Genomic DNA, 16,956 nt, shown 5'->3' with positions numbered 1-16,956 from the left:
TGTTGAGTTAGGTGGGTGTAAACAGAACAGCAGCTTTTCACCGCTCAACTTCGGATGGCTGCTAAAAGGGAAGGTCCCTGCAGTGCTCCTTGGGTGGGGCAATCACACAGAAAGAGGGTAACAATGAATAAATCCATCTGATGGATTTGGGTTAGGGTTAGGGTCAGATGGATTTTGGATTTTGGATTTTAGATTTTGGATTTTAGATTTTGGATTTTAGATTTTGGATTTTAGATTTTATTCAGTAAAGAAAGAGTACAATCTAAAAAAATTTCTCTCTCTCTCTCTCTCTCTCTCTCTCTCTCCATCCATCCATCCATCCATCCATCCATCCATCTATCATCTATCTCTCTATATCTCTATCATCTATCTGTCTATCTCTCTATCCATCCATCCATCCATCCATCCATCCATCCATTCTCTACAGTATCTCTCTATATCTCTATCATCTATCTATCCATCCATCCATCCATCTATCCATCCATCCATCTATCATCTATCTCTCTATATCTCTATCATCTATCTGTCTATCTCTCTATCCATCCATCCATCCATCCATCCATCCATCCATCCATTCTCTACAGTATCTCTCTATATCTCTATCATCTATCTATCCATCCATCCATCCATCTATCCATCCATCCATCTATCATCTATCTCTCTATATCTCTACCATCTGTCTATCTTATCTATCTATGTATCCATCCATCCATCCATCCATCCATCATCTATATCTCTATATCTCTATCATCTATCTGTCTATCTCTCTATCCATCCATCCTCTACAGTATCTCTCTATATCTCTATCATCTATCTATCCATCCATCCATCCATCTATCCATCCATCCATCTATCATCTATCTCTCTATATCTCTACCATCTATCTGTCTATCTTATCTATCTATCCATCCATTCATCCATCCATCCATCCATCCATCTATCATCTATCTCTATATCTCTATCTATCTTTCTATCTATCCATCCATCCATCCATCCATCATCTAACATCTACCTATCTATCTATCCATCATCTATCTATCTATCTATCTATCTATCTATCTATCTATCTATCTATCTTTCTTTCTTTCTTTCTTTCTTTCTTTCTTTCTTTCTTTCTTTCTATCATCAGGGTTAGAATTAGGGTTAGGGTTAGAGCTGTGGTGGCACAGTGGTTAGATTGCAATACTGCAGGCTACTTCTGCTAACTGCCGGCTGCCTGCAGTTTAGCAGTTCGATCCTGACCAGCTCAAAGTTGACTCAGCCTTCCATCCTTCTGAGGTGGGTAAAATGAGGACACAGATTGTTCGGAGCAAATATGCTGACTCTGTAAACTGCTTAGAGAGGGCTGTAAAGCACTGTGAAGTGGTATATAAGTCTAAGTGCTATTGCTATCATCTATCTATCTATCTATCTATCTATCTATCTATCTATCTATCTATCTATCTATCTATCTATCTATCTATCTATCATCTACCCTGTTTCCCCCAAAATAAGACATCCCCTGATAATAAGCCCAATCGGGCTTTTGAGCACATGGCAATAAGGCCAAGTACTTATTTCAGGGTTCAAAAAAATATAAGACAGGGTCTTATTTTCGAGAAACACGGTATCTATCTATCTATCTATCTATCTATCTATCTATCTATCTATCTATCTATCTATCTCTATCCATCTTTCCATGTAAGTATTAATCAGGCCATTCCCTGCTTAACAGTTTCTGATATCAACCAGGTTTCTGTCCACCCCACTTCCCCCGGACAATCGCAGACTCCTCACCCCAAAGAATTGACAATACCAAGCCAGTTCCGTTTTTTTCAAAGACTTATTTTGACGTTCCCGAATTCCTGGCCTTTTCCCAAAAGATGGAGGCCTTCTAAACATTGTACTCGGAATGTACTCTGGACGTTGTAAGGCCGTCTCTCTCCGCAGGAATATCTCAGCCACGTTAAACATTAGCGAATTTATCACGAGGCTATTAAAGGCTGGGTTTCCTGTTGCCCTCTGCACTTTGGGGGGAAAAAATGTGGCTTTTGTTACCCTGCAGCGGCTCCGTGGAGAGCTTGCATTTTAATTAAGCACATCTTTCTGAAGAGGGGGAAACATGGAAAAAAAAAACCTTTGGGAAATGAGGTGTTCCAGGGAACCAGAAAGCCAAAGCAAAAACAAACAAACAAACAAAAAATGTTGCTTGTTGAAATTATGGTTCTATGGCAACTTTCATGCAAAACACCTCTACACAGAGGTCGGCTTCAAAAATTTTAGTAAGGGCTTCTCTGCCCGGTTGCTGGGTAGGCGTGGCCTAGTTGCCCTTCTGCACCACGATGGGGGGGAGGTGTTTTAACCCTCCCCAGGCTCCGGAGGCCCTCTGGAGGCCAGAAACAGGCCTTCCCGAATTTCCAGTAGCCCATTTTTCGCTCTCCCTGAGCCTCTGTGCATGCCCTGCACTTGCCTGCATCCAAAACAGGTTGTCAGACTTCGATGCTCTCTCGAAATAAATGAATTTCCAAACTGCCAATCTTTAAGGAAATCTTCTCTTTATTCGAGCACAGCAACCGGATCATGACTCGATGCGGACAAGACTGACCTTTTGCCCCCCAATCCCTCCCTTTCCGATCCCCAAATCTCTGCTTCTCATTGGCTATCTTCCAAGTCACTCTCCTGACTTCTTGTCTCGTCATTTCACAGGAATGTTCCCCCCCTCTTCATTTCCACGGAGACCAGGCTTCAAAGGGATTTAGCAGGCAAAAGTTCAGGGCTTATCTCCCTTTCTATGTCAGTGCTGAGGTGCTGACACAGGTCACGTGGGGAACCCTGGGAGGGGCAGGGTGGGGTGGGTGGGGCCAGCCAGGAGTGGGATTTGGGGGTTCTCCGAACAGCACAGAATTTTAGCTAGAGGTTCTCCCGAACCCCTGCGAACCCCCTGCCTAAAAGATAGTTGTCAATTTATAACCATTCATTTAGTGACCATTCAAAGTCACAGCAGCACTGAAAAAAGGGACTGATGACCAATCCTCATACTTATGACCATGTCCCCCCCCCCAGTCATATGATCAGAATTTGGGCGCTTGTTAACCAGCATGTATTTACGATGGTTGCAACAAACCAGGATTCTACGATCGTCATTTGTAACCTTTCCCGGTTGGCTTCTGACCACACAATTCAATGGGGTGGGGTGGAAGAGCTGGATTCACTTAACGATTAGGTGTAGGGTTTCCTGCCTAAGCAGGGGGTTGGTCTAGAAGACCTCCGAAGTCCCTACCAACTCTTGTTATTCTAAATTCTAAACTTAACAGCTGCAGCGAAAAGGTTGTAAAATTGGACACGGCTCCCTTAAGAGCTGCTTTGCTTAACGGTGGGAATTCTCGTTCCAGCTGTGATTGTTAAATCAAGGACTACCTATAATACGGCAGGGAATTTAATCTGCTTACTAAGTAGCCCTTAGGATGGAGTTGATTCCTCTTCTGCCCACGCGAAATACATTTTATTCTGTCTCTCTGAGACCTTGTACACGCCCACGCACCCTTTTGCAAGCATGTTCAAAATCTTTCTGACTTCATTCACCAAAATGCACACACATATATATACTGCTAAGTTGAAAAACCCAGAGGGTAAAAATTAGACACCCGTTGTGCAATCTTCCACTTGTTCTCATTCCTAACTTGCATAAACTGCTCTCTGTGGCCGAATCTGGATTCCCGCCGGATGCGAAGCCGTGAGCCGCTTAGTTCCGCGGTATCGATGGTTGTTTTTTCCCTCTCTGCAAACCAGTATCCTGTTTCCCTGAAAATAAGACCTATCCCGAAAATAAGCCCTAACATGCTTTTTCCGTTTGTGCCTAATATAAATTCTACCCCCTGCGTACAGGGACGCAGTGGCTCAGTGGCTAAGACGCTGAGCTTGTCGATCGAAAGGTCGGCAGTTCAGCGGTTCGAATCCCTAGTGCCGCATAACAGGGTGAGCTCCCGTTACTTGTCCCAGCTTCTGCCAACCTAACAGTTCGAAAGCACGTAAAAAAATGCAAGTAGAAAAATAGGGACCACCTTTGGTGGGAAGAGAACAGTGTTCCGTGCGCCTTTGGCGTTGAGTCATGCCGGCCACATGACCACGGAGACACCTTCGGACAGCGCTGGCTCTTCAGCTTTGAAACGGAGATGAGTACCGCCCCCTAGAGTCAGGAACAACTAGCACATATGTGCAAGGGGAACCTTTATCTTTAAGTGCTTAGTCAACAGTGTATTGCCTGGGTCAATTTACATATGCATAATAATAGTAAGAATAATATTATTTACATGTACATAGTGGCATTCTTCCAGCTTCTAATTTATACCTCTAATATCTAGAACAAATCCTATGTTAAGAAATATTTTGTGTCTTCTTTATCCTTTATCTTTAGCGTTAACCTATCCATTTCCACACAGTCTAATTTTTTTTTTTTAATTATATTCTCATCGGTAGGAGTTTCCTCATTTTCCCAGTGTTGTGCAAATACAATTCTCACTGCTGTCAAGACATGTAATCTTAGATATATTTTCCCTTTATCGTATTTTTTTTTTCCGGTAATATACCTTCCTTCTGGATTATTGTGATGCTCCTGGCCTCTCCCACACACACAGACACACACAAAGACACACATGTTCCACAAGATGCTAGCAGCCACCCACATGCAAAGAATTTCTCTGCAGCCTTCCTGTTTACTCCAGGACCAGCCCAGATGCCTGCAGCCTATAAATCTCTCCACACGCAGAGAAATCTGTAAATATTTAAAATTGGGTTGGTTGGCCATGCCGCATGGATCCCACCCCCCACTTTTGGCAGTGCAAAGAAAGCAGAGTCACAGTGGGTGGGAAAGGAGGCGTGTCCCATGGAGAGGGGAGGAAAAGGAGAACGTTATGTCCCTCATATATGTGAGGGATCCAAAAGGGACACATTTTATGGATCCTTCCTTGTCCTTTTAAGGCAAGAATAGTTTCAAGTAATCCTCAGGGACATTAGCGCCGGGTGGGAGAAGCAGATTGTCTTCTTCACTCTCTGCTCTTGGTCTTCTCGCGAGGATTGGAGGTTTAGAATAGCAGAGTGGGAAGGGCCCTTGGAGGTCTTCTAGTCCAACCCCCTGCTTAGGCAGGAAACCTTATTACCATTCCAGACAAACAGCTATCCAGTCTCTTCTTAAAAGCCTCCAGTGATGGAACGATCACCACTTCTGAAGGCAAGTTGTTCCATTGATTGATTGTTCTCACCGTTAGGAAGTTTCTCCTTAGTTCTAGGTTGCTTCTCTCCTTGCTTAGTTTCCACCCGTTGCTTCTTCTCCTGCCTTCAGGTGCTTTAGAGAATAGCTTGACTCCCTCTTCTTTGGGGCAGCTCCTGAGATATTGGAAGACTGCTCTCATGTCTCCCCTGGTCCTTCTTTTCATTAAACTAGCCATGCCCAGTTCCTGCAACCGTTCTTCATACGTTTTAGCCTCCAGTCCCCTAATCCTCTTCGTTGCTCTTCTCTGCACTCTTTCTAGATTTTTCAGGATTAAATTGCACCAGTTCATTTACAAGACATTAGCAAAGGGCTTTCCATGCCCTCTCTGGATCTCACTTTTGGTGGAACCTTCAACGACATCTTGAACATGGGAGAGACACCAGAAATATAGGAAACATGGGGTTTCCCTCTCCCCTTAAGTCCTCTTTGAAGGATTAATGAGGTGCTCTTGGATCAGACGGGACTCTTGACAGCTGTATGGGCAACGCTAATGGTTTCAGCCTGCTGGTGGGAGGTGCACACACATGCAGGGTGGAGTTGAGCTGGGTGATGGCCTGCGTGTCTGCAGAGAGGACTCTGGGTGCCATCGGTGGCACTCGTGCCATCGATTCACCGTCATGGCCCTACACCATTTCAGATTTCAGCGATAGGTCCATGCATCTCTCTTAGTGGTGGAGCAGTGTTTCTCCACCTTGACAATTTTGAGCTGCATGGACGTTAACTCCCAGAATTCCCCAGCCAGCGAAACACTTATCTACCTATTTCTTTCTTCCAAGTTTTTTTTTTTCAACTTCCCAAACTAACCAGGGTTTCCTGGTGAACTCCGATAAGGGGCCTTGGTAGTACAGTGGTCTAAAGCACCCTGTTATTAACACAGCTGCCTGCAATTTCTGCAGGTTCGAATCTCGCCAGGCTCAAGGTTGACTCAGCCTTCCATCTTTTCTAAGGTAGGTTAAATGAGGACCCAGTTTGTGGGGGCAATAAGCTGACTTTGTATAAATATACAAAAGGATGAAGGCTATTGCTTAGCGCATTGTAAGCCGCCCTGAGTCTCCGGAGAAGGGCGGCATATAAATCAAATTTTTTTTAAAAAAAAAAAAAAGTGCAAAAGAGCCACTGAGCTGAGCTTTTTAACATTCCAACAAATGCTTCCATTTATTCATTTTTATTTTTTTTTAGTGGCTGACTTCCTTATTTCCTTAGGTACTATGTGCGCCTAATTTTTTATACTTGTTTGCTTGGAAAGAAGCCTCTTTTGAGTGTGTCTGTGACTGTGACTTAATAAGGGACCACTTGTCCATCAGAAATACCCACTGGGGAGGAAGGGGGGAAGACATCCAATTATGATTTGATTGCATTCCCAATTGATCAATTATCAGCCTGGGACATCTGTCGGGAGGGGTGAGGACAAGCAAAGAAACTTCCCCCCCCCCTATATTGTACGTTCACTGCGCTTCATCCTTCCTGACACATGTCAGATGGAATTAGGTTGCTGCTGCGAATTCTTTCCAGGCGAAGGAACGGGAGGGTCAGTTGGAAAAGCCGGACTTTCGCTTCCAGGTTTGGGGTTGATGTGCCCATCCCAGCTAAAGAGCGGGCAAGCTTTGATTCCGAAACGTGCAATTAGGATTGCAGAATTACAACTCTGTGTAAAAAGAGGAGTGGTGTAGTTATTTGTCTATGTGTGCGCACCAAAGTTACAGTCTCTTGCAGGACATGACTTGCTAGTCGGAGTCTGGATTTTCACCGTCTCCTCTTCCTCCTCCTCCTCCTCCTTTCTGTAAACTCCCCTCCCTTCTAGCACTGATAATGATACCTAGTTGGGTCATGAAATGTCTACAAGGAAACCACCAAGCTCAGAGACCACCAAGGATCCCACATATCTCTTCTTCCTCTTCCTCTTCCTCCTCCTCCTCCTCCTCTCAACCCCACTCCCTTCTAGCACTGATAATATTACCAAGCTGGGTCATGAAACGTCTTCAAGGAAACCACCAACCTCAGAGAGCACCAAGGACCCTACAGATCTCCTCCTTCTCCTCTCAACCCCACTCCCTTCTAGCACTGATAATGTCACCAAGCTGGGTCATGAAACGTCTTCAAGGAAACCACCAACCTCAGGGAGCACCAAGGATCCTACAAATCTCCTCCTTCTCCTCTCAACCCCACTCCCTTCTAGCACTGATAATGTTACCAAGCTGGGTCATGAAACGTCTTCAAGGAACCCACCAACCTCAGGGAGCACCAAGGATCCTACAGATCTCCTCCTTCTCCTCTCAACCCCACTCCCTTCTAGCACTGATAATGTTACCAAGCTGGGTCATGAAACGTCTTCAAGGAACCCACCAAGGCTCAGAGAGCACCAAGGACCCCTTCACCTCAACCCCTGAGCTGCAAATATATATTTTTTTCTTTATTGTTTGCTAAACAAATGCTTTGGAAGTCAAGGACTGCCTGTAGATATCCTAGGAGGGTGGGGTGGAAAAGGCAGAGCGTAGCGTTGTCTGTTGAGCTTTGTTTCACTGCATCCAGGCCTCCCTTGCAATGCAGGCATGTGGTGTCTCCGGAGGACGTTCCCGGAGAAGATTGGCAGTCCCTGAATATGATTTCTCTCCCTTCCTGGAAATACCAGAGTTGAATAGAGGGCTAAGCTCCAAATTTCCACAGCGGTGTGTTAACGCAACGTTTCCTCCCTGAAGTCTTCCACCCACAGGGGACTTCAGGGGCCACCAGGTCTAGCAGGAAAGCACAGGTTGCCCGTACGACGTAGGGCCACAATTGAGCCCTACATTTATGTCGCTAAGTGAGACATTTGTTAGGTGAGTTTTGCTCCAGTTTGCCACCTTCCTTGCCACAATTGTTAAGGTGAGACACTGCAGTTAGCAACCTGGTTGTTAAGTGAATCTGTGGATTTTGCTTGTCAGAAGATTGCCAAAGTTGTACCTTCGAACGGTCACTAAGAGAACTGTCGTAAATCGAGGACTACCTGCAGAAACGGGACAAGGACGAGTTTTCCTCGAATGGAGAGACTGAGTGAAAAGTTGCAAGCGTAGGACTCGGTGGTTCATCCATGTTGCCTTTTTTTTTCAGCTTAGCTCGCCAGAGGAGCTTTGCGGATCTTTTGGGTGAGTGTGTCTCTTGGAAGCTCTTGGCCTCCCGCGTCTCTTCTTCAAGCCTGCCAGATCTCAGCTGCGAGGTGTCCAGATGTTTCCTCTTTTGTGTGGCTCCTCGGAGCGATTGACGGGAACGGAGGCAGTGACTCATCCCTGGGACACAAATGTCTGGAAGGGAGGAGGATTCATCTCCAGGAAGGGCTTAGTCAACATTGAGGAGGGTTTATTGATATATTTATTTATTTATTAGTTTGTCAAACATGTACAAAAGAGGTCTTCAAACTTGGCAGCTTTAAGACTTGTGGACTTCAACTCCCAGAATTCTCCAGCTGGCTGGAGAATTCTGGGAGTTGAAGTCCACAAGTCTTAAAGCTGCCAAGTTTGAAGACCTCTGATGTACAAGATAGCAGGTAGAAGGTCTACTAGATTCTGAATCACTGGCCTGGGACAAGTCAAGCGCCCGAGAGTCTGAATTTGTGAGGGACGCAACAGCTGAGAAAGGACGTGTCATCATAACACAACGCGAGGGCTTGTTGTCACGATGGGGCTCTCGTGGACATCGGAGGGAGCAGGGCTTCGTTCGCCTTTGAGATTTCTTTCTTGCCTTGCAGTCTGGCAAACCCAGAGCTGGAGGAAGAAACAGGAAAATTGAAGGGCTGACAGTTCCAGAGACTTTGCTTCGATTTAATTGGTGTTTGGGGGAAAAAAATTTATTTATTTATTTATTTTAAAAAATTAATGTTGTGACTTTGCATTGTGTTTGACGGTGTCTTTCAGGGTTGAGTGAGGAAGTCTAGGCAAGGGAAAATTACATTTACTTTTCTTTTCTTCCATCATAGTCCCTTCCTTCCTTCCTTCCTTCCTTGCTTCCTTCCTTCCTTCCTTCCTTCCTTCCTTCCTTCCTTAATCATTTATTCGTCCTTCCTTCCTTCCTCCTATCTATCAGCCCTTCTTTCTTTCTTTCTTTCTTTCTTTCTTTCTTTCTTTCTTTCTTTCCTTCCTTCCTTCCTTCCTTCCTTCCTTCCTTCCTCCTATTAATCATTTACCATTCCTTCCTTCCTTCTATCCATCAGCCTTCTTTCCTTCCTTCCATTAATCATTTATTCATCCTTCCTTCCTTCCTTCTATCTATCAGCCTTTCTTTCTTCCTTTTTCTTTCTTCCTTCCTTCCTTCCTCCTATTAATCATTTACTCTTCCTTCCTTCCTTCCTCCTATCCATCAGCCTTCTTTCTTTCTTTATTCCTTCCTTCCTCCTATTAATCATTTACCCTTCCTTCCTTCCTCCTATCCATCAGCCTTCTTTCTTTCTTTCTTTCTTTCTTTCTTTCTTTCTTTCTTTCTTTCTTTCTTTCTTTTTCTTTCTCTCTCTCTTCTCTCTCTTTCTTTCTTTCTTTCTTTCCTCCCTCCCTCCCTCCCTTCCTTTCATTTAGCAGTAACTTGTCCTGTTCATCTACCAGCTACTTCCTGCTACAGCTGCAGATAGACTCCTCTTGACCAGAAAGCCCAAAAGGAAGAAGCACCAGTTGCCAGCTTCCTCTTAGGCTCTCGTCAGATGCCAAGTTTGGCAAATGGGTTTCTGGGATAGGATCGCCACCTGGCATTTTTCCATGCTACGTAACGGTCCAGATTTCCACGCCGGCTTCTTCACTGCCACGATGGGAAGACCTTGAGGCGGGTCAAAGCGCTTAGCTTTCCTTGTCTCCTGAATCCAAAAACTTATCGGTGTGGTTTTTTGTTTTTTTTTCCCCTCTCGTAGGAGGTAAAGATCTTCCGAGCCCTGATCCTCGGGGAATTGGAACGGGGACAGAGCCAGTTCCAAGCTCTTTGCTTTGTCACCAGGTTGCATCGCAACGAAATCATTCCCAGCGAGTCCATGTCCAAACTACGACAGGTAAGAAGGTTGCATGAGTGTCGCAACTTGGCTGAGATTAATTTCCTTTTCAACCCCACAGTCTGCGTTCCTTGTTATTCTCTGGATCTCTTAGTCAGGTTTCCGCAGAAACAAAGATGTGTCAAGCTGTCTCCAGACCTGACTGTTTGTCATCATTTCCTTTTTTTTAAATTTATTTATTTATGACAAATCAGTCTGGTTATTCATATTTGTAAATGAGGAGGTATATAAGAATAGGGGCCCTCTGGTGGATCCCAAAGCAAATGTTTGACCGACGTGCATCTTTTTCCTTTTAGGAAAAAATGTTTTCAGTGGACGTTGGAAGTCCCTTTTATTATTCTTGTGATGTTTTAAATGCATCTTGTGCTTCCAGTGGTCACGAATCCTTCGGGAAGCCTCTCTCGCCTTCTGTGCGAAACTTCCTGGAATGACTTGGGTCGTCTTGCAAAGTTGCATCGTCCAACATTATCGGTACAGGGGGAAAAAAAAACAGCCTCTGTAAAAAGAGCCACCCTAGGAAGAGAGCATCTTATGGGTCATTTGGGGGGGAAAAAATCTTAGCCATCTCATGCTTTTAATTCAAATGAACGTTCCCCTCCATTCGTCTTTAAACAATTTTTGCCATTCTTTCCCCTGGTTTTTCTATTTGAAAGTCCTGCAAAAACGGAGGGCAGAAATGAATGAAGTGGTCCAAAATTCTTGTTTAGTTAAGTTAGGTCCCCAATCCCTCGTCATCTGGTGACAGGAAAAAATAAAGTTAATTATCTGATTGAAGAGAATATTTGTAGCTCAGGGTTGGACTGTGAGTTCCATGGTGAAACTCTGAGCTTGTTGTTTTTTCTCAAGAAGACGTTTCATTACCCAACTAGATAACTTCATCAGTGTTAGAAGGGAGTGGGGTTTGTGTCTGTGGCACTCCCCTCTAGCATTGATGATGTTACCAGTTGGGTAATGAAATGTCTACAAGAAAACAACCAAAGCTCAGAGAGGACGCCACAAAAAGCCAACACTCCCACCAACAGGACAAGCCACTTCTACGTAAACTGAGAGCAAACCCCACTTCCCTCTAGCACTGATAACGTTACCTAGTTGGGTCATGAAACATCTGCAAGAAAACAAGGATCATCAGCCACTAAGTTTAAGATCGATATCAGGGATGGAAATGCTGATGTCCCTCCATTTTTTTTTCTCCTTGCCAGAAAAACCCACAGACGGTGCGGCAGGCAGAGGAGGTCCGTGCGCTCGAGCACCTCAGCATGGATGTAGCTGTCAACTTCAGCAAAGGGGCCCAGTTGAGCTCTCACATCTACAACATCTGTTCGGAGGCCAAGGAGACCATCTACAGCCGAGAAGAAGATGTGAAGTTCTGGATGGAGAAAGGTAGGAGGCACTTCAACCGTCAGGAGACGGAGTTGATGGTCCCTCCATCTCGTAATGCCTCCCGCACGGGGATAATAGCAACAGCACTTAGACTTATATACTGCTTCACAGTGCTTTACAGTCCTCTCTAAGCGGTTTACATAGTCAGCATCTTGCCCACTACAATCAGGGTCCTCATTTTACTCAGCTCGGAAGGATGGAAGGCTGAGTCAACCTTGAGCCCATCAGGATGGAAGTGATGGCAGTTGGCAGAGTTAGCTTGCAATATTGCATTCTAACCACTGTGAAGGGAAGGGAAGGGAAGGGAAGGGAAGGGAAGGGAGGGAGGAAGGAAGGAAGGAAGGAAGGAAGGAAGGAAGGAAGGAAGGAAGGAAGGAAGGAAGGAAGGAAGGAAGGAAGGAAGGAAGATAACAATAGCACTTATATACCACTTCACAGTGCTTTTACAGTCCTCTCTAAGCAGTTTACAGAGTGAGCCTCTTGCCCCCAACAATCTGCATCCTCATTTTACCTACCTTGGAAGGACGGAAGGCTGAGTCAACCTTGAGCCTGGTGTGATTCGAACTGCCGAATTTCAGGCAGCCGGCAGTCAGTAGAAGTAGCCTGCAGTACTGCACTCTAACCACTGCGCCACCGTGGCTCAATGCCAGCTGACAATCAAATATTTGATTGTCTGCTATATTTTCCCTTTTGAAACAAATTGTCAGACTTTGATGCTATCTCAAAATAAATGAATTTCCAAACTGCCAATCTTTAAGGAAATCTTCTCTTTATTCGAGCACAGCAACTGGATCACGACTCGATGCGGACAAGACTCACCTTTTGCCCCCCAATCCCTCCCTTTCCGATCCCCAATTATCTGCTTCTCATTGGCTATCTTCCAAGTCACTCTCCTGACTTCTTGTCTCGTCATTTCACAGGAATGTTCCCCCCCTCTTCATTTCCACGGAGACCGGGCTTCAAAGGGATTCAGCAGGCAAAAATTCAGGGCTTATCTCCCTTTTCTATGTCAGCGCTGAGACGCTGACACAATACTGCTTTGTAGGTATGGAAAATGGGAGATGAAAGTCAACTGAAGGGTTAGGATAGAAGAGCTAATTCAAAGCTTTCGTGGAAATAGGTGAGCTTTCCTTAAGGATTAAGTGTGCAAAATGTTCCATTTAGGAAGCCACCTGACTGTAAGACAGACCATTCTGAAGATCTATGGAGATTCTCAGTCATCCAGGTCATGGTTGTCCTTAAAGATGCTTTTTTTCAAGAGGCAACTTGGACTTTCTGGTTTTTCTTGGAAGACGTTTCACTTCTCATCCAAGAAGCTTGGATGGAGAAGTGAAAGTCAGAGCTGAAGAAGCATCTTGGATGAGAAGCGAAACATCTTCCAAGAAAAACCAGAAAGCCCAGTTGAAAAAGCCAGTTTTGCTAGTAGAAATAGATCTTGCGTCCATTTGAGACTGGACCATTCCAGAATATTATTGCTGGTCCATTTCGAGGATGGAACAGCCTAACTTTGGAGTGAGATTTTCTGCAGTTCAGGCATACAATTAGTAGCGAGAGGAGTCTGGCGAAGGCACTTCCCAGCTTCTGCAGGAGAAGGACAGAATAGTTAATGAGAAAAGGAGGACTTCTGGTGGAAGATGTGTTAGAGTTTCTTGCAAAAATTAAATCCAGAGGCACACACAGATAACTGATTCAGCAGGATTCATTAACTTTTCTTTATATACATAATAACATGAAGTAAATTTTACAATACCAATAGCAGAGTTCTTTCAATGTGGTAAAAATTACAGGCAGAACACAAGGCAGGAGAGAACAGTTAGTTTCATTTCAGCAGAGCAGACAAGCACACACACACTGGTTTCAGTTTCGTTTCTCAGCACAGACTCAGAAGCTGCAGACTAAGATACACCCTGGCTCCAGTCTGTCTCAGCTCCCATTTGGCTTATTTAGTTGCTATGCCTATTCATTGACTGACCTTGATACCATGTCTCTGCCAGTTCATAAATAATCTGACAAGATGACCAAGGAGGAAGGACCTAACTAGAGGAATTGACCCTTTTTTCCCCTCTCTTCTGCCTGTCTCTCCTGCAGGGGTGGACGGCTCCATGTTTGAGGTCCTGCCTCAGTCTGCCGACCTACCTGGCCTGCAACATTGCCGGGTCTGCCCAGACCGTTGGAAACCTTGCATCTGCAGCTACGCCTTGAACATTGAGTGGTATCCCTGCATGCTGAAGTATTGCAAGAGCCGAGATGCAGCTGGAAAGACAACCTCTTACAAGTGTGGCATCCGCAGCTGCCAGAAGGCCTACAGTTTTGATTACTACGTGCCCCAGAAGCAGCTCTGCCTGTGGGATGAAGAGACTTAGCAGGACAGCTGAGCAGCCATCTTGTTTTTTGGACTGGGAGAACTTGTCTTCAACCTTCCTTCCTGGAGCTCTGGGTAGGACTACCAAGGTGGCCACCTGGGACTGAAAAAAAGGAAGGGGTACGGCATGGAGGGAGGGAGGGAGAACCCCTGTGAGATGCCTCCTAAGCATGTTTTGGAGTGAGTCTCTCCATCTTCGCCTGTAGAAGGAGGCATCTTCAGATTTACAGGCAGAGACTACAATCAATGTAATGTTGTCAAAAGATGGAGAACAACAAAATGAAGACTGTTCTCCATCTTAACTTGACTTTTGAAGCTTCTGGATCACAATGAGATTTGTGCCTGCTTTTTCGTTTTTTTAAAAAAAAATGAAGACAAAGGGGATAGATGTCCTTCCTGGACAACCTCCTAGAAAGGATTAGACACCAAGTAGGTAGCAGAATGGATAGAGGACCTTCCAGACAAAGCTTGTGAGCTTCCAGAATGTTCTACAGTTGCTACCTGGAGCCCCCAGAAGGAGGAAACTTAAAGCCATGATGACGTCGGAATCTGGAAGGACATCACACTGATATCCTACATCATTTTATGCAAGAATAAGAGATTATTCGAGAAGGCTGTAGGACGGCTGGTCTCCTACAACCGACTGTCAGTTACCACTATGCCATGTGCTTCCAGTGACCAGTATCCAAGGGATTATGCCATCCCTGGACAGCTTTGACGACGGCAGTTTGCCAAAATGCCTCTGATGTATATATGCTGCGTAATCATCTGGGTGGATCACCGAGCCCAGCTCTTGGTCTCGATTGGCTCCTTAATGCCAGAGGAGGTGGGAATGTAGATCTCTGGCCTCTTAAGGGTGCCAATCGCTCATCACTCTGCCTTAATAAGAGATTGTACCCACCTCACTTCCAGGGACCGAAGATTGCAGACAATCAGATCCATTTTAAAGAGGGATCCCTAAGCCCTTCCAAGCCAGGACGTCCCCAGGACCTTCCTTTTCTTCTGATTGGAAAGTCAACTGCTTACTTTCTAATCTCTTTCTGTACCTCCTCTCCCACAAAATTGTGATTGGACAGAGCAATGCAGTGTGTGTCTGTGTGTGTGTGTGTGAGAGAGAGAGAGAGAGAGGGAGGGAGGGAGAGAGAGAGAGAGAGAGAGAGAGAGAGAGAGAGAGAGAGAAAGAGAAAATATTAAACTAAGGGGAGCCACAATATGTCCAAGTATGAATGCCCCAAATATTGCAGAAAAAGTAGCAGAATGTTTGGGTTACAGGAATGGACGAGATACCCAGATACGATATGGGAAAGCAGCAGAAGTGTGATGTTGCGTACGGTCAGTTCACACCTGGCTCTTTGTCCCTCAGTTAAGACTGAAAGTAGCATCCTTTGAAGACCCATCGAAGAAGCCAGTGGTGAAATGGAAAAAATTGTTCCTACCAGTTCTGTGGACATGGCTTGGTGGGCGTGGCTTGGTGGTGGTGGGTCATATGACTGGGTGGGCGTGGCCAACTTTTTTTTTTTTTTTACTTTTTTAAAGCATTTTTTACTACCTATTCGCTGGAACCGGTAGTAAAAAAAAATCTTTAAAAAAGAAAAAAAAGGTTCCGATGCTCAAGCGGCACAGCTGATTGACAACAGCTGATTGACAATCAGCTGTGCTTGCGCGATCCTTGGTACCTTTTTTTTTTTTTAAGATTTTTTTACTACCGGCTCCAGCAAATAGGTAGTAAAAAATGCTTTAAAAAAGTAAAAAAAAAAAAAAAAGGTTCTGACGATTGAGTGGCACAGCTGATTGTTAATCAGCTGTGCCACGTTATCATCAGAACCCTTTTTTTACCTTTTTAAAGCTTTTTAAGGTTCACCCAAACTGGTAGTTTTTATCACCACCGATTCGTCCGAACCAGAACGAACCAGTAGCATTTCACCCCTGGAAGAAGCCATGATACACAAACCCTTATCAACACTAAGGGCCAACCAGCTCCGTGCCTCCATTGGTGCTATCAACAAAATGCAGAAAAATGGTGGCAAACCAGGACATCAGGATTGTATGTTTCTACAATGCAATAAACTAGGCTTCGGTTTGTTGTGAGTCATTGTGTTGTGGGATCACCGCCAAGCATGACATTCACATTGGGGTTCAGACCTTGCATTGAGGTTTATTTGTTTGTTTTGTTCCTCCTTTTGCTGACTTGTGCTTAATGTATTGTGGAGCCCATCAGTTGAGTTGGTTAGTTCCGTAATTGTGCTGCAAAGCAACACAATGAAATGCGACGGAAAGTTGTCGCTTCCCAGAGAACAGTCACAGGTTCCCACATACCTTTGGACGTGCAGAAATTCAAGAACAGCCCGTTCTTGTCACCCAGTGGTGGGTTGCCCCCGGTTCGGGCCGGTTCTATAGAACCGGTAGTAAAACTAGTGGAAGACTCCGTCCACTGACCCTGACGTTGTCAGTAGCGATCTGCGTATGCGCGAGCGCGATCCCGTTTCAAACCAGTAGTAAAGGAAAGTAGAACCCAGCCCTGTTGTCACCATACATTTGCAGTGATGCAGAGAACGTTCCCTGTTGGATTTCTACCTACCTTGCAGCTGCATCTTTTTCTTTTAAAGAGATTTATTTCAGATCAACTGTAGATCTGTTATGCTTTCTTAGCTTCCTTCCATTTCTGCCAGCTACCTTCTCTCTGTAATCTGGGCATTTCAGACCGCTGACTTTCGCGCCTTTAAGAATTTCATTTTAAAAGATAATATTTATCTGTCTATTTCCTAGAATTGTGTGGGTGTGAGAGCGAGTGAGCTGGGCCGCTGCGATTTGCGTTTTGGATTGGCGTTCCTTTGGCGCGCTTAAAAAAATAAAAAGACCGCTGGAAATGAAATAAATGTGAATGAAAGGTGCGCTTTATTTTTTTCCCACCGAACAAATTATTTATGATATGTAAACTGAATAAACTGATTTTCAAAAAAAAAA

At 44.8% G+C, this 16,956-nt stretch overlaps 1 protein-coding gene across 1 annotated transcript in view; it reads left to right on the top strand.

Moving 5' to 3' along the window:
* The window catches only part of OAF (out at first homolog), a 25,154-nt gene extending 8,198 nt beyond the window's left edge, over window positions 1–16,956 (top strand). Inside the window, exons 2-4 of the mRNA XM_087875704.1 lie at window positions 10,116–10,250; window positions 11,450–11,630; window positions 13,719–16,956. Coding sequence (XP_087731830.1) covers window positions 10,116–10,250; window positions 11,450–11,630; window positions 13,719–13,993 — 591 coding nt within the window. The 3' untranslated portion in view covers window positions 13,994–16,956. The remainder of the gene's footprint in view (window positions 1–10,115; window positions 10,251–11,449; window positions 11,631–13,718) is intronic.

The sequence above is a fragment of the Pantherophis guttatus genome, chromosome 9 (assembly GCF_059756535.1).
Source record: "Pantherophis guttatus breed Tessera chromosome 9, ASM5975653v1, whole genome shotgun sequence".
Taxonomy (NCBI): Eukaryota; Metazoa; Chordata; class Lepidosauria; order Squamata; family Colubridae; genus Pantherophis; species Pantherophis guttatus.
The sequence above is the reverse complement of the archived record's forward strand: the minus strand, read 5'-3'. Positions and strand labels throughout refer to the sequence as shown.